A 27,712-nucleotide genomic window follows, 5' to 3' on the forward strand; every position below is an offset into this window, starting at 1 on the left:
TCTATACACACCATAAGGACAAATGAAAAGCAGCTACAAATTATTATTATGAGACTTTGGCTTCAGTGTTTCTATCTGTAGGATGGAGATTATAATGATACTTACCTAACTACCAAGATTAAATGTGCTCATAGCTGTAGCACCCTTTGCAGAGTTGGCAGAGGATAAATCCTCAAATAAAGTTAGTTAATGGTGCTTTTTAATAACTCCAATGAGCATAAAATCTCTTTCCAAGCATAGATTTTATTTTTGTAAACAGCCATTTGGATTAAAGTCTCATCAATTAGATGATTGTGATAAAAATTATAGCATATACATGTCAAAAACTTTGAAGGCTGGGTTTTTTAAGCAGCTCCAAGGCACTTCCAGGAGATGCATTTCCAGAAGGTTCTCAGTGACAGTAGCATCAATGACTTTTTCCTACCTCCCAGGTGGTGGCTAAGTAGTTCTAATACTTGTCAAAAACACCATCTTGCTTAGATGGACTATATTTGCAAAGGAGAATAATCATTAACTGTGAAATTTCTTAGGGGATTCACTTTTTAAAGAGCCCAATGTTAGGATACTAATCAAACCTGTCTAGAATTTTGTGAAACTCTCATGGAGGCCTGTACAACTTTAGGCTGTCAAGTGGCAATTCTTCTAGGTTGGGTGGCCCCTGAGTCCCTCGGTGGCTCAGCATATATTACTTTAGCTAACTGATAAGAAGCCCAAAGGATTCTTTTAGGATATGTAATATTTTAAGTGGTGCATAAAAGGAGGGAGAAATGAAAGGCAAATCTATCTTGATAGTCTTTCCTAACTCAGTGAAACCAGAGCACTAGATTCTTGGAGCTTGTTAATTCTAAGATGTTACCCTTTTCAATTCAGAATAGGTATGACCCAGCAGGAATAAAATACTGGAGGCTAGAGAGACAGGGGAACTGTACACACGGATACAAACACAAAAACATACAAAACACACAAAACATACATGCACATAAACATGCGCACAAGCATACATACGAAATACACAAAACACACATGGACACACACAGGAAACATAATGCATATACACATTCGTGTGTGCACACACAGACACACACATGCACAAACACATGCACAAAATATACCTGCACATGCACTTTCACATAAACACACCAAACACACATGTACGTACTCACGCACACACAAACTCACATAAAACACACATATTCACACACCCCTATAGCTCAATGTGTGTGTGCTATAACATACTGTGCTTGTTGATGCATCTGAGCAGGGATTCAGCAGTTTGCATCTCTTCAAAGACCAAGAGACAACTGCAATAGAGGCTTAAGGTGGCACAGAGGAGACCATCTCTTCATTAAAAGGAATAATATTAGTTGACTTTCAGATTTCAGTTCCTGGTTTTGACCAAAAAATTGTCACACTAATAACAACCCAGGGTACACTATGATTATGAATGCTCCTAAGAAACCTTAGAAGAAGAAGGATTCTGTCTGTCAAAAAGAAAGGGAGCACGGGGTGAACAAATGCCTGCCTCCATGAAAGCTAGAAGTAGCCTATTCACCAAAAGCACAGGCTTCCTGAATTCAGTGGCTACTTTCTTCCAGTTCCATTTCTTTGGAATTTAAAATTGAAATCTATTTCTAAAGGTTTTGCTTATAACTATATGATACTTGTAAACATATATTTGAAAAGTAGAAAGCTATAAAGAAACTTATAATTAGCATCTGTACCTCTAACAGTTAGCAACATTTGATTTTTTTTTTTTCATGTAGCGCTCAAAGCTCACCTTTTAAAGTGAATGATAAGATTACAAAGTCGATCTCAATAGAAATCTCCATGACTGACTTACTCATCTCTCATGCTGGTGTACCTGTCATTAGTCTCACGTGTAAGTATTTTTGAAAGTATGAAATCATAATGATAGGATTCTGGAGGACTATTCATCTAGGTGATCACTGAGAATTTTTACAAAAGGCACTAAATTAGAGCTCATTCAATCGGGATCTTCCTGTAAACTTGAGACTTGCCCTGTCTGCTTCACAAGTAACCTCAACGTTATCGCTGTATTTTAGGCAGAAATAGGGAGGACGTTGAAAAAGTGAGACGGGTGCTGGGTTTAAACTCAGAAGATACAGGAAGTCTGCAATAGTCCATTCTTGCTAGACTGTGCTAATTAATGAAAAGTGTTCCTCTGGGAAGATGGTATCTGTTTAGAAGGCTGTTAGTGAGGGTAGGCTCATCTAAGCTACTACAGAAAGCTACAGAAGAACAAACTAAATAGCAGCAACCTGCTAGCCCAGGCAATGCAGAGATGTGCAACAGGCCCTCAGTAGAAGCAGCTGCTTGATCTCAGACTTCTTAGCTTCTAGAACCAGGCAGGTATTCTGCCCCAGACCCAAATGTTCCTCCACAGCAAGAGAAAACAGACTAAATCAACATCCCAGCAAACTCCCTCATGAGTAGAAGGAGACGCAACACAAAAGCAGTGAGCATGAATGTGGTCAGAAAATCAAAACCTAGGGGAGCTTTGTGTTTCTGTTAGGCTCTGGGAAAAAAAAAATCGACCACTCAAACCAAAATGGGTTAAATATGGGATCATTTGACAATGAGAGTGGTCCTCACCAGGAACTAGGTTCTGTGTGCCTTGTTAGAATAGAGATAAACAAGGAAAGACATCTGGGCACAGAAAGCTACCTGTGGATTGGGTAGTCGTAGCTCTAGGCTTTCTTCAGTGGCATGTGCCATTCCTGGAAGGACAGAAACCTCAAAGGTTTGAAATGTGTGTGAGAGCCATAAAAGGCCTTTACATAGTGCAAGTAGGAAAAATTAGAAAGTCAATCTGAATAAAAGCAGGGTTTTAATGATTCCCACCAAGATAACCACTACTGGGACATCTATAAATCAGTCTCCATGTATTACAAAAGATCAGAGGATAGAGATATTAGGTTTGTGAGTCATGTGATCCTGACACTGACAGAAGACAGATATTATAAGACAAAAGCATTCATAAATAAGTGGATATGATTGGCTAGGTTCCAGAACTACTAACTTAAGGACAATAATGTTCTAATTCCAAACTCTTGCTTTAATTATTTTCATCCATTTAAAATGCAAAACTCCGCTCTGCTCTGTAGTGTCCAAAAAATTAGATCAAATTTAGTCTAACTGAATGTGTCTGTCAATCCTTTGCACCATAAAATGAGACAAGGGAAGACAGCACTTTGAATCATTTGGCATTGAATCATTCAGAGGCCAGAACTGACAGGATTGGGAACCACACCAACATTAGATTCTGTTTTGCCCTGCAATTTTCCTCTTGATTTCTGTTTTACACTATTGTATCTTATTCTTCTGCTCTTTTTAAATGAGTTTCAGATTCAACTCACCTCCTTCCCTTAGACTACATCCTCTGCAATGTCTGTAAGATGCTTAGGTGAACTTTCAAATTAATTGCACTGTGTAAATAAATGTAAGACTTAACAAAAGATAATGAGAACAAATGGTAATTGCTGTTGTTATAACAACGGGCATAAACACTGGTTCCATTGTTTGCTTTTTGAGTTTGTGTTGCAGAAATGCAAGAGCATCTTTGTCTTGGATGGCTGCTCTGTGGCAAGATCACACCTCTACTCTCAGCCTCCTTGACTTTCTTGGCATTGCCCCCAGAGCACATGCATGATTAATGTAGAACTTTTAACAGAGGACAATGGTGCCTACTGTCTTTGTGTTTACAAAGCATCTGCAATGTTCTGTTACTATCCTTCCTATTCTCATCCTATTTTACAGATGAACTAACAGAGGTTCAGAGAGGTTAATTGGTTTGCTGAGGGTCATCCACTGAGTAACTGACAGATAAGAGTCCAATCAAGTGTTCTGACCAAAGGGATCTTTGCTCCCTAGGATCCCTTGCCCCAGTTAAAATGTGATAGCTGGGATGTTAAGTTGAAGGTGCAACTGGGATATTGGATTGGAGGTTTTCCTTCCCAGGTGTGAACCTTAGGTAACCAAGCTTCCTGAGTGACTGGGGTTGGGGGGATGCTCCCTGTTCTGCTAGTGGGCCACATCCCAGTCTTGTAACTGAGACCCAGACAACTGGTCTTGACAATTTTCCAGCACACATTTTTGCTTTCCTGACTCCTTTCTTTCCCATAGTGTCTCCCAACATGGTGTACCTCATCAGATGGTAAAATGACTTACACTCACTCAGGAAACTTGGCAAGCGCCTCCGTCTTTTACTTGCACCGTGGGAAGTTTATAGTCAGTATGAATTGTAACAACTCTGCAGGGTTGACTTCTCAACACTTCCCAGCTGCAGAGCTCTCTGAGGCGAGACATGGCTCGAGAGACAAAACGCAGCAGGGACTTTCTGATTCCCCTTTGCAACTGACTTGGATCTTGAAAGAGGCACTGCTGTGAACCTCCTGGCTCTCTCCTTGCCTTTCTCACTAGCAGCCAGGACTTCCAAGGAAGCTGGCAGTAAGGCTCAGCCTTCTCCCACTGGGAGCCCTATGGCCCCATCTATTAGCTACGTAGAAGAAAATAGTGCAAGGTAGCATTCTTGGAGCTTGCAAGAGAGTATCAGATGAGTACAGCAGCAAAGTTTCATTACCAAGGCTGGTGGAGAGCGCCTGCCCTGCTTTCTTGCCACATTGTGATTGTTTTAATAGGACAGAAGTACCTTGTCAGTCATTATAACCCAATAAGGCAATAGTCTAGATTATAGATAAATGCACACAATGTAGTGTAGGATGTTATTTATCTAGAAATGAGAACGCCTTATCTTGGTTCAGTACTTTTGGCGCAGAAACATGATTGTGTTTATTTCTGTTTTAATTTGTGAAAATGTCACCAAAGCACTGCTTTCAGATAAATTTCAGATACTTTTTTCAACCTTCATTAAACCCCTGTTTCTGTGCAAGTTAGACACAGCAAATTGTGAATGTGTCATTTTACCAGTGAAGGGAAGGCTATTAACAGACAAGCAGACATTTATTATCTTTATTTAATGCACTTTCAGTACACACTGGATACACCTGAGGAGTTATGGATCTGATTCCAGGGAAAGCAGAGATTAGTAGATAGTTCACATGAAGTGGTAAATCTTGTACCAAGGACTTTATTAACAATATTAGCCAAATTTCGCATTAGACAAAATGGGGTACAATAGAAACACATTTCAGATGGACACTCATATCATAGTTTCTCTTAAAAGTCATTTAATTCATTGATGGGAACAGGGCATTCATATTTATAATTAAGATGAAATACTGTCAAGGATGGGTGATTACAAATTCTATTACTACTACTACTATACTACACTAGTACTATTACTACTACTACTTCCTCTATTTACTCAGAACTTGATCATTGTTATCGCTATGTTGCTGATTTTTACTAAGAATGTACTTTGTACTTAACACAGGATACATGTTACATGTATTACCTCATAAAATGCTTAGAGCAATCCTATTATGTGCCTTCTGCCTTGGGTCTTACTCTTCATGAGATGACTAGATGAGAAGGCTAATGCTGATGGAAAGTGACAAAGAGCCCACAGCGACAATGCTTAGGAAGTGGTGTAATCAGAAGTCATGTCTTGAAGCTCACTGATTATGGAGCTCTACAAAGCTCTGAGTTCGGTCTATATTCATGAAAGAAAGCAACCCATGTCTGTAGACAGATTCAAGGGCTACAGTTCTATCCCAGCTCTGTTTCTTCACAGCTTACTAACTTTGGCAAATTGTTTAACATTACCATGCCTCATTTTTCTTGCTTTTCTTTTTTTCTCTCCTTTGGTGTTCCTAAAGATTAGATATGCTGAAACAAGTAGAGTGCTGGCAATGAAGAACAGAAAAAGGTCCCTATTAGTAGCAGCTTTTTAGCATCCTCATTGACATCACTGTCTTCCTCCACCCTCAACATATCCCCTCTTCCTTGATCTCAAATAGAAGTTAGAAATGTTGGTCCAAGAATCTTTGACACCGCACTACATCATAACCGGACAACTTCTAAGCAACTCATTTGTGGTTTTCCTTTTCTGGAAATGAGCCCAGACACCTGTTTGTAAGCAACCACTCCTTTGAAGATCACTGCCTTGCTCAAAGTTTAGCACAGCACGGAAAAACAGCTGGGATGGAAGACAGGCTGCTCCTCTCTTGCTTTAAGGCAATAGGTAAAAAGGTTGACTCTTGAATGTGGGTGGGGTTAGGAATTAAATAAGGAGGGAGGAGGACAAAAAAGGATAAATAGCTGTTGGGATGGCATACTGATACCTCCCACTTATTCTTTCTTTCTTTGATAGAAGTGACTGGTGGCAGACTTGAATCAGAGAATCTGGAGTCACGCTCAGACGACATCTATAATATCAGATAATTTGGCATTCCTTCATGGAAGGTCCAGAGACTCCGGCTTGCAAAACTCTGAGGGCTCAATAAACCTTCTTGAGGCTCCTACCCTACTCAGGAGTCCAATAAGAGGCAAACAATTATCGAGGATTGAAACTTCTTAAAATTGTAGATACATGCCTGATAGACACAGAAGGGCTTTAACTGTGCTATGTGGGAGAGGCCCGTGTTTCTGTAAATAACCCCAAGAAACTCATTGGTTCAATATGCTAGACTTGGGTGAAATGTTTTCTTTAGTTCGACAGTGTCCTGCTTTTCTAAGGGGCATAAACAATCTCATCTCCAGAAAATACAACAAAATATCCATGTTTTGGATATACAAGAATATACAAAATATACAAGAATATATCCATGTATTCTGTAGAATCAGATTCGGCACCTCATAATTTGATGCAATATGCAGTAAGGCACACAAGTCACCTTTTGTTCTGAATACTTGTATAATCACATACTTGGGTTTAGTATAACATAATTTGGAAGCTAGGCTTCTTTGTGAAACTACCATCTTCCCAAGTTTGGTCTCCACTGTAGCATAAGTGAATCATAGCCATACTAACTTCATATAGTTAGAGGATCAAATGAAAATATCTTAAAATATAAAAGTCTGATACGGTGTGTCTCCACACACACACACACACACACACACTTCAAAAACCATTGTGGGCAAGGGAGAGGGGGAGGGGATAGAAAAGTTGTTAATATGGAGGTCAGGGTCACTGGGGTAAAACAACCTCTTTTATATAACAGGATGGTTTACTCAAGAACTCCTAGCGGCTGGGGCTCTACTGCACAAGGTGAAGCCCGTCAGTTTTCCAATGTGAATAAAAGCTCATACAAGCCCCACCCTTAGCTGGGGAGCTATTGGCAGTTGATGGCTTTTAGCAACAGGAAATTCAGTTTTCCTTAGGCATACGGCACCTGATGAGGGTGACAATGGTTAAGCAGCTGCCACCAACATCCATGTTGAATCAGATTCAGCAGATTATTTTTAAAAGGGGGGCATTATGTTGGGACTGGACCTGGGAAGAGTTGGAGAAGAGCAGTAGGAGATGAATATGATCAAAAGCACATGAAATTCTCAAGAAATAAATTTCATATACTGCTTTTTCTTAAAAAGCCAAGTATATGGATTGTAGATACAATAGTGGTCTGACAGCAACTGGCTCAGCAGCTGTGTTCAGTGACTTTGATATCTGCTGTTTCTGATTATGAAAGACCAAGAGCAGATTTAGCTCAAGCCTGAGAACCATTTTGTTTCCTTGAACCTTAGACTTATCGCATTGCATAGTGGTGTGAATTGTCCAGCAAGTTATATATGTGAGCTTTCATATCATAGCTTCTTCATCTGAAGGTTAGTAAGAAACACTGACCACATGAGATTATCAGTAAAGTTAAAAGGATTACACATATAAACAGTTAGGACAATGCTAAGAAAGGATCAACCTACAAGAAAAATTTTAAGAAATTATTATAATAAAGTAAAAATTGGGGAGACAATAAAAATGATGACAGTCAGGAATAATCCTTTTACAATCCTCACCTTTTTTTCTCTCGATTCTAATTTATTTTTCACTTATCGTGACTGTCTCACTCTGTAGTTCATGCTGGCCTTGAACTCATGACATCCCTTTTTCAGTCTCTCTGGTATAGGGATTACCAGCACGAGCTACAGTGCCCTCTTCAGACTTCTCTTTATGCACGGGAAGAACTGAACCATTTTCGCAGCTTCTATTTTTCTGTTGGCATCCACTTGTCTCTCAAGGCACAGAACTGCTAGCTTTTGCTTGACAATTCTGGCATGCCAAATGATCCCAGGACCCCTTGCTGCTGCCCACATGATGACAATGAAGTAGAACTCCCATCAAGAGGTCCTTATAGCCATGACAACATGTGCAAGTCTGCTCCACTGAGGATACCATTTCCATGACAACACCTGAATGACCCAAATCAAGAGGCTTGTGGAAATGCCACAAAAAGAAGATGTGTCAACACTGAGGAAATGCAGCCATTCAAGGGCAGAACGGGGCAGTCAGTGAGTATGCTTGGCAGCAACGCTGAAGCAAGTGAAATGGTGTCTAAGAATGCATGCATGTGAAACTCACCAAGGCACTCTGAGCTCCGAAGAGCTATAGTTAGAGAGATGGAGCTAAACTTCCAAGTCTTGTGTTTTACACAACCCATCCTTCCCAAATAGAGGGCTTCTGTACTCAAGGGAACAGTGGTTCTAAGGTCAAATATACAATGTCAGTAGGATCACTAGGGCTTTGAGAGAACATTGTTATTGGGGAATTAAAAAGTCATCTCCAAACTAGAAGTGGGTAGCTATGGTATAGCAAGAGGGATTTCTTCCAAGTTGGTGAGCTGCCATTATTCTCTGTATGTAGAGATTGTTGGCCCCTTCCTGGGGAGACCTAGGCATGTGGGAATGTGGTAACAAGGCAGTAGGGATGTTTGCTGAACTCCCAGGACATGATGTGCAAGTACTTACTCTAAATCCCAAACTCTGTCCTGAGCAGGATATGGACCATGTTTGTCCACACTATTGTGTATCTCCCCTCCCATTTTTCAAACAAGGAATCTCTGGCAAGGGATAGCCAGGTATAGCTTCATAGGGAGATTCTGACTTATAACATATAAACAAAAATCAGCTGCAATAAAATGCAACAACAAAAAGCAAAATTCAAAACTGGGGAAGACTTCACTTTATTCAGTCATTTGTGGGTCAGAATGGACGGCTTCCTAAGACTGGCTCTGACTTTGATGAAAGATGGATTAGATAACCGTGCTCCATGTGAACATATGATTGGGGGTGGGAGGTGTTAAATATTGGAAACTGAGAAATTCTGCACTGCTCTCAAAGGAATCTGGGTATGAAGAGAAATCTGAGCAAGTCCCTATGCCCCTCACCATGAGTAGTCCCACACTTTAAGCAATATCTCAGACAGGGCTAACAGCTATCCGTTCCCAGTGATTCTCATTTGAGTTGGCAGCACATACTCTCACTTCTAAATGACCTAGTTGTAGAGAGATCCTGTTGAATTTGCCACACTGTGGCTTTAGCTATAAATTCACAGATCCCTAAATGTCTCCCCAACTTCTTGGTGCTGTTTAACTAGTGATCCAAACATACTGTATGATAAATAAATAAGAGCCAAAGTTGGCACACTTTTCTTTTATCTGAAAAGGAGAAACACTGAGAAAGAAGCCGTATAGAATAATTATACAGAAAAATGACCAGGCAGCATCCAGAGCTTTCAGGTGTCAGGCCACACTCTGGAAAGCTGTTCTTGACTTCACACTCCCTTCTCTCTCCCGATCCTTTATTAAGTTGTACTCTATTATAATGTTTCCAACTAAACGTGATCTACCTCCTTCAGTCCATTTTCTCCCTTTCAAACTGTGGAATTATCTGTTGACATTTTCCCAATTTTCATTTCTATTTATTATTTATTTCCTTATATTTATCTCTTTATTTCTATGACTTGAGAATTTCATACATGAGTAGCATATTTGCATTATTTCTAATTCTCTCTATCCTCTTCAACTCTACTGATTTCCTTCTTAGTTCATCTCAAATTCAAGACCGTTTTATTTATACTAACACACACACACACACACACACACACACACACACACACACTGTTCCTACATTTAGCATTGTTTCTTTGTGGGACTGGAGAAGCTATCACAGGCAGATTCTTCCTCTCCTCGAAGACATTACTTGTCTGGATTCTTAGGGGTTAACCCTTGCTTCATGTCTGTTGCTTTTATCACCAGGACTTCAGTCTGAATTTTGCCAATCCTGTTTCCTTTTCAATCAACATCTAAGCAAATCTTGTATTATCAATCATCTCTTCCTTTTGGAAGCATTCTTTTTCATTGGTTTGTACATTTCTTCCCCATTTTTCCTGTCTCTTCCTCTCAGACATCTTTGCTGGCACCCCTTCTCCTTGGCAGCCTGTTGGGGTCAGACCACAAGTCTTGCATCTCTGCTCCAAATACAGTTGCCATATTTATGAGCCCAGTCTGCCACCTGACAAACCCTGGTTGTTGCCTAGTTGTCGTTCCTTTTGTGTAATAAAATTTTCTAATTGTGTGGCTTCTTTCTCAATGTCTCTCCTATTCAGAGGAAATTAGATGAGCTAACTTTGGCTTTTACACATTGAACATCTAGCTTGTTTCTCTGGCTCCTTCCTGTGCCCATGTATAGGTATATATTCATTCAATATTTCTGTTTTTATATCTAAAGTACTAACCTCAAGTTTCCTAGAAAATGCTTCTCTTGCAGCTCTTGGTGGATAGAAATATTCACTAGTCATCATTGGCACAAACCACATATCTCATTGCTACCTTTTCTTCAGTGAGATTTAGCTGTGCTATTAGAACAGATCCAAGATTAAACAGCCTCACCATTTTTTTACTATTCCCACCATAGTCTACCCTATTACTTTAATCCTCTTCTAATTACATTCTAACATTTCTCACTGTCAATGTTCTAGTTCTCTGTGTATAGCAAACACAACCCTGATTCAAGAATTGGCAGTTTCTGGAAGCCTCTGTCTAGAAGAACATAGTTTATAATCTCTCTATCTACTCACTGGAGGCCTTTATTGTCTTTTAGCTTTCAATACTCTGATGAAGATTCTACCACCAAGCCCTCTCTATTCATCTCAGTTATTTCCCCCTTAACTTTCTCTCTCTCCCTTCTGACACCAGGATACAATTATTTATAGGCTGTTGTATCTCCCTCCAATCTCTAGCCCACAGGAGCCAAGGCAGTGCTCACTGCTGAGTCTGTAGCATCTACATACACGCTGTCATGCTTTAGCACTCAATGACTAAAGGACATGTTGATCTGCCTCTCTAGCACATCTCTATATACTACATTAATTCTGATCAATCTAAGTCCCTATTTGGAGCAACATAAGCCTCAAGTTGTTATAGTCCTTTAAAAAGAGTAGCTGAGGATGCTGCGAAGTGGATCAGCATTTAAGAGGTTAAGAACCCTTGCTTTTCTTGCAGAGGACCTAGTTCAGTTTCTAGCACTCAAATTGGGCAATTCACAACCATACGTATTTCCAGATTTGAGGAAACTAACACCCTGGTCCTCACAGGTATCTTCACACACATGGTATATACACTCAAAGGGACATACACATATTCATATCAATTCACAAAAGAGTTTAAAACAATTTCATGAACTTTAACTTCCAAGGCTTCTCTAAAGGTTAATCTTGCTGACCAACAAGAAGACTTTACCTTACCTGATGCTTCCTCCTCACTTTCTCATGATACACTGAAGGCACTGACGCTTGCCCAAATGATACTTCCTGAAACCTCCATCCATTAGAACTGCAATGTTCTCTTTGATGACTTATCCGATACATAAACTACCAGTTACTTGACTTCAGTTTCTCCTTGGCTTTTCTTTGTATAAGTTGTATACTGCCCTGTTCATTAGTCCGGACTTATTACTTACTGTAATTCAGCAACACTCATTACAAGATCATGATTTCTGAATCAAAAAATATGTGTTTCAAACTTGCTTGCTTAGGCACTCAATCTATAACTGACATTTACTCTACTCATTCCTTTGCTAAACTATTATATATTTAATATCTATATCATTTCAATATCATGCTAAACATTGAAGCATACATGGCAAAACCAGAACAAATGTTCTTCATGTCCTGGATAAGCATACAGTCTGGCTTATCAAACAAGCATTAAAAGTAAACCTTTTTTATTGGATATATTTTATTTACATTTCAAATGCTATCCCCCTTCCCAGATTCCCCTCCATAAACTCCCTATCTCACCCCCTCACCCCCTGCAAATACACAGGCGGATGCCCACAGCCAGCCATTGAACTGGAATGGAGTCCCCAATGGAGGAGTTAGAGAAAAGTAAACCTTCTATAGTCACATGACTTTCTGATTGTGCATGAGTACAACAGTGCAGGCATTCAGTGTTGCCCTTTCAGGAATGAAGCTGCTAGAGTTATTACAGCTCCCCCTTTTCAACTTGAAAGTAGTTCTTTAAATATTCCATCCACCCTACTTTTGGTCTATCACATCAACATGTGGAGTATTTGTGTCTCATCCTTCTTTGCAATAATGAGATGTAGTACATTATGAGAATTACCTACCTGAGACTTCTTCTATATCGTGCCTACTAGCACAGAAGGTCAATAAGGCCTTGGTCATGTCTTCTTTGTCTACTTGCTTCTCCAGTGTTTAGAGAGAACTTCCCTTTCAGAAGTAGGAATGCTTCTAATGTATGTATTGTTATATTATGGCATATGTTGGTCTGTCATTCACTATGGAGCTTAGGTTGGCCATGAACTCTTGTTCCTCCTATCTTAGCTTCCCAGGCTCTGGACTATAGATATGTGCAATTATATTCCATTCAATAAGACATTCTTGAATAAATAAGTTGATTACTTAAAATATTTCATCAAAGGTTTCCCTAAAGGCAACATACATATAACCTTCACTATTTACTTTTCCCCCTAGAATGGTGTATTATGTGACAAATAATAGATTAAAGAGAAAGCCCTTCGCCTCTCTCATGCTGGTCAGTGGCCAAATATCTATAACCAAGGTTGCTCTAGCGAGACATTCAAGAAAGGAAATGCACTGACACAGAAATTGGGAGGGGAACATGGGTGTCCTTGGCTGCAGTTCAAGTAAGCAGGGATAGTCCTGAGTCTGTTGTGGGAAAACCATGAAAGTAAATCCATTCTTTTTAACCCTGGGTCCAAAAGAGAAAAGGAGTGTGTGTTTTAGAATTTCAGATTGGGGTGGGGAGAAAATAAAACAGGCACTGTTATGAGGAACTAGGGGGAAAAATGATCCTTTTATATCTGCTTCCATAAGCTGCTGGATGAGGCCTCTTCGAGGAGAGGCATGCTAGGCTGCTCTCTGCAATCACACTGTTACTTTGCTTTGGATTCCTTTCTCCTAGCTGAGCTTCCTTGTTTGGCTTCAGTGGGAGAGGATGCTCCTAGTCCTGCTGTTATTTGATATGCCAGAGCAGGTTGGTACCCATAAGAAGCCTCCCCTTCTCAGAGGATAAGGGAAAGGAGATTATGGAAGAGGGTATAAGGGTGGGACTTGGAGGAGAATAGGGAGTGAATAAGTAAATAAATTATGGAAAAGCATTTTAAATGATCCTTCTCCAATACTGGGGAATGCATGCTCAGGGCTCAAGACTGAAAGGCACTGAGCAGGCTCTGCTTGCAATAAGAGCTGTGCACTCCATACAACTGTCCCAAGAGAAAACATGGAGCCCTAACAACAGAAACTGCATTGGTATTCTTCTTAGGCTCTTCTGCCTGCCCTGATTCTGGTATGAAAAACATTTTCTACAACTAGGAAAATGAAGTATGCCAAAAATACACAAGATACATCACGAAGCTGAATGAAGTCAGATAATGAAAAACACACCCTGAAATCTGGCAATTCCTTTTCATATCTGAAGCTGTTAAAGTGTAAAACAACCTAATAATAACAATCAAAGCAGAAGGCATGCCATTGTGTGAGTGAATGATAGTATTTAACATAAGGGAAAAAATAAATCAACTCGGAGAGCAAGCAGCCCCATCAATCCATTGAATCAGGGCCATCCAGGTGTATGAAGGGAAACAGGGGTGGGTTTGGGATTTGGGCTGAGAAAGCATGACACATTCACACATATCCCTCTCTGAGTAGCTAGAAAAAAGTTGGGAGAGGGGCTACAGCTACATGCTCAAGGCTGAGGCCTTTGCTCAGAGAAACACATAACATTAAAAGGAGTCTGGTGTCCCAGAAGGGGAATGGAATTGGCCCAGGGTGGTTGAGCATGAGTATCAGGCTCCAAATGTGTTCAGTGTGGAAGAGTAGATTTGCAAGGATATCACGAGAAAGTGAACAGATGAGGGCCATAGACCCTGGATGGGGAGGATGGTGGAAATCAGAGAACAGGCATGCCTGAAGGACTAAGAAGAAACAGTAAGCTGAAAATAAATATGCATGGATAGAAAATTGGTAGCCAGAAAGCTTGCAAAATTTGGATTGATTCGAATTTTACATTAATGGTGTAATTATTTTTAACTTACAAATCCTTGGCTTTGGTTCAAAATAAAAGAATTCCTATGCATTGGGGTGTCTATGAGAATTAGGTAGTAATTTTACCATGTGAACTGCCAGCTTACCATGCAGCAGTGACTCTCAAACCTGAGCATGTTTCACAATGCGCAGAGGATATGTAAACTCCTTGAGCACATCCTTAGTGCTTTGATTCAGTAGGTCTGCCATATGGACTGGGTGCAGCTGGTGTGAACAGTTATCCAGGATTTATTCAAAAGACCAACACCTTAGTCCAATGTCTGCATTCTGGACACACAGTGCCTGAAATTAAATCTAACCAATGCGGGGCTGCCTGAACTTTTCCCACTTGTTTGACCTTCATAAAGCTCATTTGAATGGCAAAAGATAATTCTTTTCTGTCACATAAGCTAATAATAAAACCTGTCTCTCACTGTTGTCATGAGGAAAAGACACTTTATGTAAATGATTAGAAAGCAAGCCTGGCACATTTTTAAGCATTTTTAAACTGTTAGTGATTGTTATTATCAAATGATGGAAAGTCTGTTTGCTACGTAGACTCCAGAAAAAAAATGTAGTCACTAGAAGACAAGAAAAAATTGAGAATCCCCAACTAGTCCTCCTCAATCTGTGGGAGATGTTTTCCAAGATCTCCAGATAATACCTGAAGCCACAGACTGATTTGAAACCCATGGTGTATAAGTTTCTCTATACACCCATATCTATGACAGAGTTTAATTTATGAAATAGAATAAAAGACTAGAGTGATAACAAGGTAGAGCTATTTTAACAGTATACTGCAACAAACCCTATACAAGAACTATCGCTTTATCAAAACATCTTCTTCTATTGTGTTCACCTTCAGTCAGCAATGGTGGAAGATGAAGGGTGACAGGATAAAGTGAGGTGGGTGACACAGAAATTTTCTTGTCAGGGTAGGCTGTAATTGGCCATCTTACTTGGACACAATACAGTGACACCACCCCAGTTTATCTTGCAACTCAGAGGTCCACTCAGTGTCTAACAGGTAGCTAGCATACACATGGACATGCATGGCAAACAGAAAAAGAAAAAAAAGTATGTCCCAGGCAGAACAGATCTGGATGGAATGACGCTTCCTCACACTAAAAATGTCAGACAATTTTAAATTTACACTTGGTTATTTCTGGACGCTTGCATTAATAGTTCCAAACCATAGTTGACTTCAGATACAAACTACAGAAGTGAAAGCCACTGATCAGGGTAGACTTCTGTGAAAAGTCTACACTGTACATGTTACAACCTAATGAAAAAGGTATTGTTGCTGCTGGCTCTGATTAAATCCTATCCATGAACTCCTGAGCCTCAGTCAGTCTAATGGGACTCTTCAGGCCCCAACTGGTGCTGGCTGTCTTTCCAATCTGTTTGGAGATGGTCTTCTCACCTGTAGGGGCCTCTATTTAAAGTAGACTTCTAATCTTACGGAGCCATGCTGATTGGCATCTGTGAGAAAGACGATTCAATCCCCTTGCTTTTGTTTCTCTTTTTGTTCCATCAAAACAGTTCTTCTTGGTAACAGTCACCAAGCACTAGCATAAATAGCTGAAGACTCAGGAGAGCATGGGGGAGTTCGCTGTTAGCGCTGTCTGAATGCAGCAGACATCTGATTCCACAACATTTTTCAAGGGTTTTTAAATAATTGGGTAAAACCACAAACAGCTCCTGTGGTGTGCACTTCTGCCCTTGGTTTCTAGACTGAGGCGTGGTTGCATATGTTCTCTATTCGGGCACACTGAACTCATTAATTTCTCCACTGGTCTTTTTTATGATTTTTTCCTCTTTGAAGTAGAAAGTTGCACAGATAAGATTGCTTTAAATCAGATCATAAATATTCAACTTACAAAATTCCTTATTTACAGTGGCAAACTTTACTTTGTCTGTGTCTCTCTAGCTGTAAATTTATATGAATTAAAGATTGCTCTTTAATTCCATATAAATTTCCCCATTCTTTTTCCTTCTCCACCTTGTTTTATTTACCTGCCTGTGCTTAAGCTATTTGATTAATGGATTTCTGGATCACTTTTTTCTACAATATGGGGTTATGCCACTGTTTGATCATAGTATGACTCTCTTTATGTATCGGAACTAATACTGTATATTCCATAGTACTTTGAGCAGGGCACCTCTTTTACTGTGACACATCTTTTTCTTCTGTGATCACCATTGAACACTGTAATGTCTGTTTCTGTAGGACTGTTCTGGTTCTTCTGGTATCAATTTAGGGTTTTGTGGAAATTTCCACTAAGAATCTGTGTTAATTAGAAAAGGGAGAAGAATGAGGAAGATGCTGACAAACTATTTTTAAATACTCTCCATTTTTGGTAATTGAATAATTCCACTTTTTAGAGAAGGAATGTGAATATCCACCCATTCCGTTCTTGTCTCCCAAGTCAAAGTACAGAAGAAGGGACTAGCCAAATGCATGGCAGCTAACCATGAAGCACTTATGATAATATAAATTGTACTTTACCTCCATGAACATGTCCCAACCATGTTGGTGGTGAATTGTCATCTCTATTTCCCAGAGGAATAGTCTAAGGTTTTATGATTTTGATACAGATCAAGGGAGAGTAATAGACCTTTACTTAGACATCAGTGTAGTTGATTTGTAAATTCTGATATGGTTATCCTTCAAAAAATATAAAAACATGGATGAAAGATGCAGCTCAGTGGTAGAAGCTCAGCATGCATGAAGTCCTAGGTTCAAACCCTGAGAATAAGGAGAAAAAGCCCAGTAATCATGGAGTTGAGGGTACTTGTGGTAATTTGAACAGAAATGGCCCCCACAGAATTACGTGTTTGAATGGTTGGCCCACAGGGCGTGGGACATTTAGGAGGTGTGGCCTTGTTGGTGTACAGGTGACCTTTTAGGAAAGAATGCCTCACTATGAAAACACTTTGAGATCTCATATGCTCAAAGTATGCCCAGTGTAGCCCACAGTTGCTTCTGCTGCCTAGGGATCAAGATACTGATCTCTCACCTCCTTCTACAGCACCATGTTTGCTGGTGTACTGACATGAGGACACTGGACTAAGCTTCTGGACCCAAAAGCTAGTGCCAATGAAACATTGTCTTTTATAAGTGTCATGGCCATAGTGTCTCTCCACAACAGAAACTCAACCAAACCAAGAGCATACATGTCAATATTTGGACCTAGGAGACAACTGATTTTTCCAAGTTACCCATAGAGCTTTGAGCTCCATGTGTATGCAGTCACACACACACACACACACACACACACACACACAAACAAACACACACATACACACACACACACACACACACACAAACAAACACACACATACACACACACACACACACACACACACACATGCTCACACACAGACAAATGCAATACTAAAATAATTTAATGGATGCAAAGAAATTAAGTTCTTGTGCCTTCTTTTTTACTTTTTAAGATTTGATTTGAGTTTAAATTATGTCCAAAGGGTTTATTCTTATTGTTGCTTTGATTTGAGGCAGAGTTTCCTTCAGAACCAGCCCTAGCTAGCTTGGAACTCATTAGGTCAACCAGGAGTGCCTCAAAATTGTGGTGGTCTTCCTCCTTCTGCCTCCCCTGTTTCTGGGACTGCAGGCATGTTCAACCATATCAAACATGAATCTCAATGTATACAAAGAAACATGAAGGACAAGAGGACCATCTCTCCAGCACTGTCTACATTCTCCTAACACTATCTCTTTTAGTGCTACTGCAGAGGGCCTCAGGGATGAGCAAAATGACTTCAGTATGGTCTGTTCTTGGACCCTGTGATTTCTCAGGTAACTTAAGAATGTCAAGCCTCTGTGGGTGAGTAGAGAAAAGCCATCGTTCCTGATTGGAAAAATGTGTAACTGCTCTTGGATCCTAAAGAAACAGATGACTTTCTGTGGCAAAGGAATGTCACTGGAGGATTTCAAACTGGTTATCTTGGTCTTGAAGCAACAATAAGAACTCTTGAGTAAAAGAGTTGTCTAAGAAAAGAAAAAGGCATTAGTCACAGTGAGCACTTGTTGCATATGCTGGCTTGTCTCAGCTGTTGGTTTGACAATGCTGTGCATGCTAATGAGGAAAGCCAGGTCATGAAATCTCTAGGTACCATTCCAAAAAGCAGGAATTAATGCAAAACAGAAGTGGAGCTTCAGACATGGTGACCACTGCCCAGCATGAGCCAGCCAATAAGAAGGAAGTGACAACTTCTTTCCAGCAAGGACTGTTTTCAAAATACCACTTTCTCAGACAGCTCATTCCTACTTTCACAGAAATGAATTAATCTTTTACAACAAAAGAACCAGAGAAAGGGAATATACTCCATACAGCTCTGAATAACCTAGTTCAAAAAGAACACATAAAATACAGTGTACTCCACTCTTGCCCTCAGGAAGCAGATACACGGAATAGAATAGGGAACTGCCCTGACAAGAAGCAAGTAGAGTAAATACCCATTCTCTCACCTTCTTTTCCAAGCCCTGCATTCTCAGAGAGTTGGGATACCTTATAGCTTTATGGTGCAGCCACAACTAGAAAGATAATCACTAAATACCCCTTTGGCCACTGCAGAAAAGATGTACAGCTTTTACTGATTAATAACAAGGCCACTCCACTAAACAGCTTTTAATAGTAGCTCAAAAGCATGGAATATGGTACAGAATTATCCTCTGTCTGCCTGTCTCTCTGTCTCTCTGTGTGCCTCTATGCCTCTGTCTCTGTCTCTCTTTCTCTCTTTCATTCTGGGTGGGTGCCATGTCCGTGTAAGGTGACACCTTTAGGTCCCCCAGCTCCTCTCTGCTGGGTATTTTTCCGTTTGCTGTCCTAATGATCCTTATGCCACAAAGAGCCCGATGCTGGTGCTGACAGGCTGCTCATTAGTGCCAGGGTGCTGCAGTCAGCGGATGGCATGCCAGAGCTTCACTCCTGACACTTTTTCACAGAGCTGTCACGGAGTCATAGAGCCTGCCAGCTCTGGTTGAACTCAAGCTGTGATACCTCCAGTGCCAATTAATGAGTCAGTGTCCTGCTTGGCTGGGGAGGAGGCTTTGTCAGTGCTGACAAATGGGAAACCTGGCAAGCCAGCAGTCTACAGGGTAGCGGTTGTGTGGTTCAGGACTCTCACAAGGAAAGAACCCATGCTAAGGGTCACTTTGCTCTCAGCAGCTTGTTGACTATCCAATTTTTCAGAACTAAGGACTACCAATCGTCCAGTAGACTTCCTCAAGTATAGTGAGGAAGACTTGTCTATGGGGAAAAGGCTGTTCTCATGAATGTAGAAGTTATGTGGCCGTGGATGCAGATATCCACCCAATTTTACATTAAGAAGCTTTGCTCTGAAAGTCAATAGACACACTTTTCCTGTCATTCTACCCTAATATCTTTATGTAACCCTGAGATAAATATGCAAATTTCTGCCTACTTTCTGTTTACCCACCAAGCATAAGGAGATAGGGAATGGGAGAGGTGGGGTGGATAGATGTATTTAAATGATGATTTTCTTTTTTCCAATTAACTGTCTTTTTTCCCTCAGACCAGAGGACCAGAGGATTTTCATGTATATTATACTATCCTCTTGTTTACCCTAGAAAACAGTGCTTAGCAGCCACGCATAAGGTGGTTGACAGCAGCAAACGGTAGAAGGTCCAGGTTGTCCCTGAAGAGCAAGATGAAGAACACATTCCAGAAGCACACATCTCAGCAGCTGATGGAACCAAGGACCACAGTGCATCAGAAGTCCTGATATCAAAGCCCACTGTGAGCCTTCTTAACTTCTGTGAAAATGAACTTGAAGAGGGAAGGGCTCCTTTCAGCCTCCAAGGTTCCCTCCAAGCCCACTGCAAAATGTCCTGGAGCTTGCCAATTGTTCCATTGCTAGAAATATGCCAAATCCCCCTGTAAACATCACAGTGGAGAAGAACTCTCAAGAGTAAGACTAGAGCATTGCACTGAGAGCAGAGGTATGCCCCTATGGAGAGGTAAAAAAGCACAGTGTTGTATACCACACCACATCCTAAGAGGCATTTAGGCCCTAGGCAGTGTGCACCAGGTAAAGAAAGCAAGAGAAGCAGAATGTGCTCTCAATGAATTTTTGAAAGAGGGATGTTACAACTGAACCAGATCTGGGATTTTATCTGCTCTGTGGACTTTTTCAATGCATCTTGCTTTGCTTTGGTGTGGGGTCAATGCATCTTGATTTGCTCTGGTGTGGGATGCTCTTTGGGTGTTCTAGAAGAGAATGTAATGGCCAGCGAACTTTAATGGAATAAAATGGTGCTGAACATCAGTGCTCATGGAGGACTCTACCTGGTGTTCAGTGGTTCATTGTCCCAAAGATGTAAAAAGTCCACAGATTCCTGATGGGACGCAAACCTTTACGTGAACATAAAATATATTGCCAAAATTTGACTAGGTAGGAATCTCAGATGCCACTCTAAAGTTCTGACACCTCAATGGATCTGGTTTAGGGGCTATAGGAACACTTTTTCGTGAAGTTGTGGGGGCTCACTTTGGGTATTTTCAGGATATACTAATGGAGGACATATTTCTGCATACTCAGAAAAAAGAACTCAGAGAGTGACATAGTAGTAAAGCACATTCTTTCATGTCTAGCTGAGAAAAAAATGAAGCCTAAAGCCCTGAGCAGGAAGTGTACCTGTACACATACAAGTCCTTAGTAGGACAGCATGGCATGAGCTTTCATGGAGTTAGCCACAGCTCTATCTTGTGAGGAGATGAAATGAGAACTTCTCTTCCTCAAGAGACCAAGGCCATGCTAGTGTAGACAATAAGTGCACATCTAAAACAAATGTACGGAAAAGGACAGTTACTTGGAAAATGTTTACTTCCCTCTGGAATTATAAGAGTAGAAACTCATGAGGAGAAAATAGAAAAAGCATGCTTCTATAGATAACACAGGAGAGAGGACTTTGCACAAAGGGAGGCCCTATCTTCTTCTCCATCCATTCTTCTGGATATCTGACACTTCCTCTACCTAATGAATGGCTTGGACTGGCCTCATAAACCTTTTATCCACTAGACACTCTTATGTCAATGTGCCAGAGCCTTCCTGAAATAGGGTCCACATTTCTATATCTCCTTTCCACACAGAAGGTGTCCATGCCTGGAAGAAGTACTCATTCTAAAGAGGTTATGGGACTATTGTGAGCTGTTTCTGATGGCTTCTAATAGACAAAAACAGGCCTTTTCAAAATTACACAAAACTAGCATATAAGTCCAGAGGGAGAAAATGCAATGAAGTCATCGGTTTGCCCCGAAGTGCCTGAATCAGCTATTCTTTGGGGGAGGTTTCATGTCTATATAAGACTGATTCGACTAAGACATGATCTGTCTTCAGGAGTGAGACAAAGATGACAACTGCTCACTGCCTCTGGAGATTCAGCAAAGGTGCACATCATTTTCCCAGGAGCCCCAAGCCTGCCCAAGATTATTTAAAATAAGCACTTTCTTGGAAACATTTAGTGGCTACAGATGAAGGTCTGACTGCTAAGGATCTCTAGTTTCAGTTCAGATTTGGCAGCAGCTCAGTGACATCTCTGATCTCCAAAGAATCATCTCCAGGAACAGTGTTCCCTAGTGAGTCTCAAGGTGATTAGCTCCAGCTTGGCATATCTCATCAGTCTGAAAGTGGGACAGCTAATCTAGGCCCTAGATCTGGACAAAGCTGTTCATCTAAATTACTCTAATCTGCAGGTAGATTTTGATCAGCCTGCTCCTCTCCCCTTGATCCATCTTCTGTTTCCATAGCAGCTAAAACCTCAGGAAAGTGGCAGCATCTGGCCCAGGCTCAGATGAAAATCTCCTAAGGACAAGAATTAACTTGATGGCCACAAAAGGAAGAACAAAGGACACCAGAACACAGCAGAAACAGCATCCAATAAAAAAGAAGAAGTAATGGAAGGTTTGAAAAAAGAGGAGCAGAGCATAACATGAAATTAAAACATATTTAAGAGATGGTTAGAAAAATCAAAGAACCAAGATGTGTATAAAAGACTTTGCCATAATAGGTTGGGCAGAAGCAAATAGCTGGAGGGGAAAGGCCAGAAAGCATCAAGACAAAGAAAGAGATCTCCCTGGCGAGAGATGGGACTGAGAAAGGACATTAAACAAGAGGCAGGGTCCCTGGCAGGAGTAAAAGAAGTCTACCCCAGATGACAAATGTTCTTCGGTTTCAAAAGGCAGACTGGTCCAGCATCTGGTTACACAGGGGATACAGTGACATTAAGCTGTGATGAATGGGGTGTGTGGACTTGAAAAGCCTATGCAGTTAGGTAGTCCCATCCTTCCAAGTGCCCCAGGTCCATTCTCTCTCACTAATGATCTCATGCACAGCTGAGGTCTCTTCCCAGACTTGAGCCAATTTTCACAGAAAGTCATTCCAAAAAGAAGAGAATGGCCAAAAAGCAAAGCAAAAAGGTTATATTCTCTCTCTCTCTCTCTCTCTCTCTCTCTCTCTCTCTCTCTCTCTCTCTCTCTCTCTCTCTCTCTCCATCCATCCTTTCCTCTCTCCTCTTCATGGAGATAGCTTAGTATTGATGACCAAACAGCACCCCAGAGCTCAGGACAACTGAACATGTCACACCTATGAGTCCATCAGTTATACTGTTATTGACAGAGAGGAAATTCCATATTCAAGGCCATTATAGTCTAACAGTAGATATTTTAAATATGGCTTTGGTGGTACTACCACCTTTAAGAATGGCAGACTTAGGTTCCAGTGAAGAACATACTGGAAACAGGCAATCCTTAGCTGTTGGACCCTTGAGATACGTGTGTGAAATCAGATTGTCTTCCTGATCCAGTAGGCTATTGACATTTTGGGGACAGTTTACATCCAACAAGGAACTACTGTGTTGATGTAAAAGATCAGCTCCATCATTTCAATCAAAGACAAAATAGAAGGGTCATTGTACTTTAGAAGTCCCACACAGCCATTAGAACTTTTCTGAGGACCACAGTGCAGCTCACCTTCTGTCTCTACCCAATTTTGTTTCCTTTACTTCAGCTCCATAGACAATAATCCTAAGGGGAGCCCTAATTCATTTCTTTCACTTCACTCTCCTCAGAGTCTTTGTGGGAGCATATAACTTGTAAATCAAATAGCCTCCAGTAGGATGCCTTGGAAATCCTTAAACTTGCCTTGCCCAGCGATACAGATGCCTTCTTCAATCCACATACGCATATGCATGAGTGCATATGTAATTATTTACATCAATTACACTTCATTCAGTGATCAGCAGCAGAACTGAGGTTGACAATGTCTTTGTAACATTATCATTCCTTAACTAAACTTTTATCCTTCAATCAACGTGTACCACTCAGTTTTATCAACCTTATCCAGGACTTTTTACACAGTCATCTTTCTCGTGAGAATATGAGTTCACAAGAACAGGAATTTGTTAGTTTGGGGTTATGGCTAATTTTCACAGTGCTTAGAATAGTTTGTATGACTACATTTTCTATAAATATTTAGAAATGAATGAAGAAATATTATGCTCTCTGCTAACAAACAAAAGCTACCTTAACGATAAGTAACATCTTGTCACATCCTAAAGGGTTCAAAGCACAAATCACTCAGTGTGGTCTTCATAAAATCTGAACATTTTGGCAACATAAATTATGTAATTTAGCCACACATTATGGTGTATTTGTTATCTAGGAAATATCAGAGAAAAATTACAGCAAATCACAAAAAATAAAATAAAATAAAACACAGCTAATGACTAGAATTTTGGCAATGCTGAAGAGGCACAGACCAGGGAGATTTCTTGTTAGGACTATGGCATTTAGAGCTCTTATCCATTGTAATGTGTTTGTATCTTCTATCTCTTCAACACCAGCTGTAAAGTGTCACCAAAGCATCCCTTCAAGCATTACACCCAATGGAAGACATTCACACAGATAAATCCTGACCATGATTTTACCAATACTTAAGTGACATTAATCTTCGCAAGATTGCAAAGAGACATGCAGGTACACCTTCTGAGATTGTAACACTTGAGGTCACTGTGCATAAAAAAGCACCTATATCTATAGAGTTATGAGTCAAATTGACTTATCAGGCTCCCAGGGGCTTAGAGCCCCTTGAACTCAGCAGCCAGTACCATAACCTCCCATCCGTGGCAAACAAGATTCATGTTATCCCTTATGAGTTGCTACTCTTACCTTTGGGAGAAATATGTCTCCAGGTTACTGTAGGCTCTGGTCTACCTGTGGCTATGCATGTGAGGCTTATGTTGTTTCCTTCATTAATGGAGATATCTGAAGAAATCTCTACAATTTTAGGAGATACTGTGGAGAGAAAAGAGGAAGAAGGAACATAAATACTGCTGACAAATCTTTCAGTCATTTTAAATTGGAAGCTGACAGAATAACCAAAGATGGACATGTATGGCTGATACTTGTAATATAAAAAATGTGAAAATTTATCTTAAATGTAAAGAATATCTTACCTTAAATTTAGCTTCCATTTCAAAGTCAAAGGCAAACTATGGAGGGAAACCAACTCTACTGCAATGCTGCAGTAACTTTCTCCAACTGTACCTTCTACCTCTACTTGCATCCCCAACACTCACCTCCCCAACACAAGTCCCATGAGTCATTCACTTCATTGAATTCAGAGGTGGCTTTATGTAATGCAGTTTCAATATAGCACATCTCTCTCAAATAGTTTGTATTCTCCCTGTTGCCTACCTGACATAACCAGGCCAGTATATAAGGTTGTGCAGGATCAAGCATCAACTAATTTTTTCAGCCATCTCCCGTGGCCATTGTTTCTATTTACCCATGCTTTGTCCCTGACACAATGTGCTTTCTGTTTATCATAGAGGATCTATATTCTTCTTTATATCCTTTGTAGATAATCCTTTAAAGCCCAGGTCTTTGTTATCAACTTCGCTATCTACCTATCCTTACTTACCAACACAAATTTAGTTTTGCTTAGTCACCACATTCCAGACATACTAGACACAATTGATTTGACACTCATATCAATGAGAAATGTGACATAATATCATATGATATGATATGAGATGACAAGGCATGACATGACATGATATGATATGACAAGACATGACATGACATGGCATGGCATGACATGACATGACATGACATGATATGATATGATATGACATATGATATGATATGACAAGACATGACATGACATGACATGATATGATATGATATGATATGATATGATATGATATGATTTGACCCCTCTCTTGCAAAAAAGACATTCTCCCAAATGTCTAAGTTAGAGTGGACTCTTGCTTTCTTGACTTCAGTTTGGAGCCTGACTTCCCTTTGAAGGCTACATCCTACTGGGCTTTTCCCATTGGATTTCACAGAACAGTTTCCCCACAGCCTGGCCAAGCAGTTGTTTATGTGGTCTATCTCATGCTAGAAACTATGACAGAATCTCATTATTACTTTACAACTGAACCTACTTCTACATTGTCAGCTTTACCACAGACAATGTGATATTGGATTCCCCACGTAGTCACTCATTTGTCTAATCTGTCAAATGGCCTGTACTTCAAGAAGACAAAGTGACAATTCCTTTACTGTCCTATCACTGATTTACATCATACATTATACTTCCTTGCTTAGAGTCACTTATTCACTCATTCATGTGTTTTCAGACAGCTTTCATCATATAGGTATCCATACCTTCATCATATAGTTATCCATAGGAAAAGTTCAACTGATCTTTATAGCACCCATACTCACAATGGACCCTTTCATCTGCAAAAGATAGATGAAAGGATGTCCTCTATCCTGGCTCCTTGTCTGTTTTTCTCCCGCACTTCTTCCATTCACATACTGCACTCTGCCATGTAATACACTCAGGGCTCAAAGCATGGGTTGGGTTTTGCCCCCTTTTCTCCTACCCTTGCTACCGCTGTGTGTATTCAGATGCTTCTCTCTGACAGTGCCTACTAGACGCCTTCATCTGGATGAATTTCTACCCCCTCTGTTTTAACATACGGTCTTAAAGAACAACCATTTCATTGTTAAATTTTACATTTTTCATGCATACAGTGACTTTCATATAGTATGTAATATTCATCATTTTTAGGCTTAAATTTACATTGAACTTTGGGTCAAGATGGAGACAAAAGAACAAGGGAGAGAGAGAGAGAGAGAGAGAGAGAGAGGGAGGGAGAGAGAGAGAGAGAGAGAGAGAGAGAGAGAGAGAGAGAGAGAGTTGCGTATCCAACCATGCATATTAAGATAAAAATAATTCATAAATTAAACAGAAATAAACCAGTGGGGTGGAAGACCCACTGCTCCACAGTCTAGGACACATAGGATCTAATACCATAAGTTGGAGCTGATGATTAAAAGTCAGAGTGCGCCTCTCAGGATGGGAAAGCAATTGATGTGTTGGTAACTAAGCATCTGCTTCACTGACTCCTCGACATAGAAATTTCTAAATTCTTATGGTTCCACAGTTCTGCAGAACTCTTGCAGAAGTAAAAAAAGAAAAAGAAAAGAAAAGAAAAGAAAACTTATATGTATTTTATTCACAGAACTTTAACCTCAGTGTTTCCTTCTGCTGAACTCTTGACCCAACTCTAGTCTGCAGCCATTGTTCAGTTTTGGAAGTCCCAGATCTTTGCTTGCTTCTTAGAGCCCAGGCTGCTTGCAGTGTCTGTGCTGGCCTTGCAGACATTGCTTCTACAGGGCAGGTAAGTAATTTATTGATCTGTAAAGCACTCTGAGATTCTCTGCAAAGGATTATGTCATGCCATTGCCATGCAATAAAATAAAAATAAGATGATGGACTTTGTGAACACAGGGTGATTTAAGGGTTGTAGTTGGAAGTGTACGTAAAGTACATTTTAAGTGGAAATCAGGCTGGGTAATGAATTATTCTTGCTTTGGAAGGGCTGACTGGGAGTTCATTTTCCTGGCTTCCTACATGATAGCTAATCTGCTAATCATACACTAGAGAACAATGGACAGGCCCCAAGTGGCATGGGAGGTGGAATGGGCCAGAGCTGTCAGCACAGTAAGTATATTAAATGAGATGATCACACCTCAGGCTTGGAAGAACCATCTAGAATCCTTGCCTCCCCCACCCCTGTCATTTACAACTGGAAAGTATCCAGCATGTGAAGGAATCATTAGAGAAGTACTTGCCACCTGTCCTAGCCAGCTTAGTAGCAGAGCTTGAAGGAAG

At 40.4% G+C, this 27,712-nt stretch overlaps 1 protein-coding gene across 4 annotated transcripts in view; it reads right to left on the reverse strand.

The window, feature by feature from the left end:
* LOC308430617 (neurotrimin) overlaps nucleotides 1-27,712 on the reverse strand; it is a gene marked incomplete at both ends in the record, with an annotated part of 925,750 nt that overhangs the window by 85,900 nt on the left and 812,138 nt on the right. For all 4 annotated transcript variants that reach the window (XM_080929828.1, XM_080929827.1, XM_080929826.1 and 1 more), the window contains one exon: nucleotides 24,694-24,819. In XM_080929828.1, the coding sequence (XP_080785954.1) occupies nucleotides 24,694-24,819 (126 nt within the window). The remainder of the gene's footprint in view (nucleotides 1-24,693; nucleotides 24,820-27,712) is intronic.

This window comes from Micromys minutus (genome assembly GCF_963924665.1).
Source record: "Micromys minutus genome assembly, chromosome: 16".
Classification (NCBI taxonomy): domain Eukaryota; kingdom Metazoa; phylum Chordata; class Mammalia; order Rodentia; family Muridae; genus Micromys; species Micromys minutus.